At 32.2% G+C, this 4,517-nt stretch overlaps 1 protein-coding gene across 1 annotated transcript; it reads right to left on the bottom strand.

The window, feature by feature from the left end:
• Positions 1-241: 241 nt before the first annotated feature.
• Positions 242-3,457, bottom strand: LOC110881120 (zingipain-2). Its single transcript, XM_022129484.2, has 4 exons — positions 2,994-3,457; positions 1,421-1,656; positions 1,205-1,345; positions 242-634 (listed from the first exon to the last, which is right to left on the bottom strand). The coding sequence occupies exons 1-4, from the start codon at positions 3,436-3,438 to the stop codon at positions 323-325; spliced, it is 1,134 nt and encodes a 377-aa protein (XP_021985176.1). The 5' UTR covers positions 3,439-3,457; the 3' UTR covers positions 242-322.
• Positions 3,458-4,517: the final 1,060 nt, after the last annotated feature.

Raw genomic sequence — 4,517 nt, 5'->3', positions numbered from 1 at the left:
GTTAGTAAGGCGTTAAAACATGTAAACTTTAAAAAACTACATATAAAAATGTGTGCGTATATATGTAACTAAAAATTACATTTAAAATTCTCAATCCGATTAATTCCGATTAGTCCCTATTAATCCCGATTAATCGCTAGTCGGTACCCCACTACCCGACTAGCGCCTAGCGATTCTTACAACACTGTATGGAATAATACAAAGAATATACCCTAGCTATTCGTGATCCGAATTAGTCATGGAAGGAAATGAAAATTTGTTTTAGAATTGAGGTCTAACATCTAAAACATATATAATTTGGCAAATTAAGATATGAGAAATGCTAGATGAATGACAAGGAAACCTCCAACAAGAAAAGAAACAAGAAAGGAACAAAGACGGTCGCCTCTTTAGGTAAGTTCAAACCATTCTTGATGGAGTAACCGTTCTTGATCGGGTACAATGCGTGCATTGCAATTCCACATTGACCCTCTTCGTCTTTTATGTTTCGTTCCATTCTTATGTAGCCTTGTTCACCCCATTCTACACCCCATGAGTTTCTTACAATCCAATACTCCTTGCCATCTTCGGTCCCGTATCCACCCAAGACTACAGCATGGTCCAACTCTATTCCACATGAACCGTTGTAGATACCCTAATAAAATTCAAGAAACCATCACTTGTAACTATAATAATCATTTTTCAAAACTAAAATCCAAACACTACATAATCTTTTAGTGTGACAATTCAAAGGGTCATCCATAGACTATCATAACGAGCAATTTTTTCTTGTTTCCAACCAAGGTTTTTGTCAAAAAACTGTCGGAAGACGAAGTTTCCGACCAATTTCTGACAGAAATACGTTTGTCAGAAAAAGCCTTGTAGGAAAATATTTCCGACAAGTATCCGACTAAATTAGCGACAAATTTCCGACAAAAAAAAGAAGTTACTATTTCCGACAAAGCTTTCCGACCACAATTTTCCTGCAGCTTTCCGACCGCTGTTTTCCTTCTATTCCCGACCACCGTTTTCCTACTATTTTCTGACCAAAAGGTTCCTACAGGTTTCCAACCACCGTGTACCTACTGTTTTCCGACAACCATGTTCCTACTATTTTCCGACCATAACCTTTCCACAGTTTCCCGACCAGATTTTCTAATTTCAAAGGGTCATCCATAGACCATCATAACGAGCAATTACATACATGAAGTTAATTAGAAATTACCGAGGCATAGAGCTGGAAATCCCGGCTATTAGAATCAATAGAAACAGAAACAGGCTGGTTTACAACAGCTATTTGCAATGCTGACTCATTGTTCATTGGAACATGTTCATAACCATCAATCGAACCACGCTTTTTGCTTTTCTGGATTTGTCAAGACAAAGAAACCGTTTGATTATCAGCATTAATAAATACTTAATATGAGAATATGATTTAAACCTTATTATTGTTGCATATTCCATCCATCCCGATGTAAGGGTAGTCTATGTCGGAATCAATACCGCCATTCCTAACGATGAATTCAAAAGCATCATTCGTGTAGCCTCCGTTGCATCCTTGACTGTAAGATGTATCACAATCTACTAATTCTTGTTCTGATAATGTGATTAGGTCACTTGTAACTATCTGGTTTATAGCTTCCACTGCTCCAACACTTGAGAATGCCCAACAACACCCTTTAATTCAATCAACATGAATCTACTATGTTAATCTACTTTGGAGTTTGCAAAAGGAAAACTTTAGGGTTTTTGTACATAGGATATTTCAGTCTTGTATAACTTTTTTTCTATATAAATGTTAAAGTTTTTTAATAATAAATGAGATACAAATCTTGTTTATTGTTTAGTGGTTATATTTTTCAAATTGACATGAAATAGGAGGTAACATTGAAGAAAAAAAATCACTAAATAATAACCAATTATATTACATACTAGGTTAGAACCCCATGTATTACACGGGTTGAATAAATATAATTTTATATACTAAGCAATAAAATATTACATCTTTTAAAAACTTGTGTATTGCACGATTGAATAAACACATGTCTTACACGAATAATGTAATCTGTTAAAACATTTAGTTATCAAGATATGTTTTCTAACAAAAGCAACATTGAGGTATTATTTACTTATTGTAACATCTCACTTATTTTTTTATTAGGTTAGAGAGTTTTGTATTACATGGTTTATAACATTTTACTTAGTTTTTTTATTTATTATTAGGTTAGAAACTTACGTATTACCTGATGTTGGATAATCAGCAGAAAAAAAGAAAAGAAATATTTTAGTAAAAAATATTAAATATACAAGAGATAAGCTGGATATTATGATTTAATATTATTATTTCATTGGAGTGTAAAATGGGATAATGGAATCCTTTATTAGAAATATGATTCTAAATATACCATGTATAAAAAATATATATGTTCTACATGTATTGAATAAATCCTTTTAACGAAACAGTTGATTAAAATAAATATTTTCATTTTAATATGTGATTATCAGTTATCTTATAATCAAAATATAAAAACAATTAAAACTACCAATTAAATAAAATCTTTATCTTTATAAATATTTAAACCGCTAAAAATTTTTTTAGATTTTAATAATTAATATATTATTATCAGTTATCTTTGTCTTTATCATTAAAATCTCTTATATAAATTTTAAATTTAATATTATCAATAATTGATTTTCCATAATAAATATTTAGAAAAAATAATTAAGACTGACTCATAGAACACCATGTGTCTCTAACATGGTTTCTTTTATTATATGTATAGATTTGTTCAATTTAAATCAATCTGAAAAAATAAATAATCACTAAATGGTAAATAATATTCATATATGTTTGATTTGTCTCAATTTAATTTAACATTTATAAAAAAGAATTATACGATATTGGAACACGAAGAGTGACTTTCAAGGAACAAAAAAAACTTGCAACGACTTTTATGAGTCACTTAGGAAACTTGGTTACTATTTTATAAAGTCACCACTTTTAAATAACTAACCGCATCTTCCTTGATCTTTGACGGCTCCAATGGCACCTTTGGTCCTCCAGTCAATGGAATCTGGCAGGACATCGCCTGAACGAACAAAGTAACGATCACTCTTGACATTGTTGAGCTTACGCTTAGAGTTGATCTTTTTAGGCATAGTGTAGAGTAACCGATACTCTTCAAGAGACAAATCTGCGAATTTGTTGAGTCCAAGCTTATAAGAATGACCACCAGAGTTGTGTTGTTCTATGTACTCGAGGTTATCTTTAAAAATCTGAAATCTCTTCCCCTTCTCTTCAACGGTGTCGTAGATTTTGCCATGTTTAACGAGCCATGACATGAACATGTCATTGGCTTCATCGTTGGTGGTGGTGGTCATTTCGTCGTATTTGTCCATGGCGGATGAGATGGGAAAAAGAACAAAAAGCAAGAGAACCACTATTGAAGAGAGCTTCATTGTGTTGAAGACTAGAAGAGGAGACTGATGAATGAAAAATACGAGGGGATGGAATGAATATATATAAAGTGAGAATGGAAGTCGAGTTCATGTGTTATTATTAATGAATACTATTATTATTATTATTATTGTGAAGTTTATATATTTTTATCATTTTAATAATTTTTTAAGTTTTGTTAAAAATAACTTTATTTGAGTGTTTGTTGCATTTTGAAATTTAACGATTGTCGATATTCATTTGTCAACATTATAATTATTTGATAATAAATATATATACCATAGATGATTCATTGATTTCATCATAGCCTTTTCCTTTCACAGTTAAAAATCCACTGGCAGGGATGATCATAGTTTGTCTGGCTTGAAGTTATGCTCAATTTTGGGTCAATACCTAATAGCCAACCATGCATGCAAGCCTAAACAATAGCATTGTGCTAAAATAGCTATTTATAAACCACCAAGTCAAACAAGAAAAGATGGTGGGATTCTCATGAACAAGAAAACATATAACATTTTCAATACATAAGTAACAGCAATACTTAATGGCTGGATATTCTCAAGCATCATTTCCAACTTTGTAATCTTCAAAACACGACATTACAACAAAGAGACAATAGGCATAGTTTTGAACAACGTCTTTGTATAGAATAATGAAAGTCTCGTAAAAGTTACACATTTGACAACGAACATTAAATTCACCTAATTCAATTAACTAGTGATCATGAACAATTAACGGAACAAAATATATAATTATCTGGAATAATTGCATATTCTTGTGTAACGGGATTTGTTATTTATAAGGGTTAGAAATAATATAACATTTAATTTTTTATTTAATTAAACTACGATTTTTGGGCCTCGTATCACGTCTGAGACTTAATCTAAGTGTATTGGGTTTTGAGGACCGGGAGGTTATTAGACAAATGATCAATAGGGTTTATTATAAGGCCACTCGGTATGGGGGGCGTCCCTGGGTCGTCGTGGGGCGGCGCCGCCCCATACAACCATTTCCTCACATGCGTGGTCGTCGAGATAGTCCTAGTCAAGACGATGAGAACGAGCCTCCTCCGTTTCACACA

The sequence above is a fragment of the Helianthus annuus genome, chromosome 2, assembly GCF_002127325.2.
Source record: "Helianthus annuus cultivar XRQ/B chromosome 2, HanXRQr2.0-SUNRISE, whole genome shotgun sequence".
NCBI lineage: Eukaryota > Viridiplantae > Streptophyta > Magnoliopsida > Asterales > Asteraceae > Helianthus > Helianthus annuus.
The sequence above is the reverse complement of the archived record's forward strand: the minus strand, read 5'-3'. Positions and strand labels throughout refer to the sequence as shown.

Coding starts and splice junctions, on each gene's coding strand:
- LOC110881120 (XM_022129484.2), bottom strand. CDS start 3,438: ATGAAGCTCTCTTCAATAGTGGTTCTCTTGCTTTTTGTTCTTTTTCCC. Junction 1,657..2,993: donor CAAAGATCAAGGAAGATGCG/GTTAGTTATTTA, acceptor ATTGAATTAAAG/GGTGTTGTTGGGCATTCTCA. Junction 1,346..1,420: donor GAATATGCAACAATAATAAG/GTTTAAATCATA, acceptor TGACAAATCCAG/AAAAGCAAAAAGCGTGGTTC.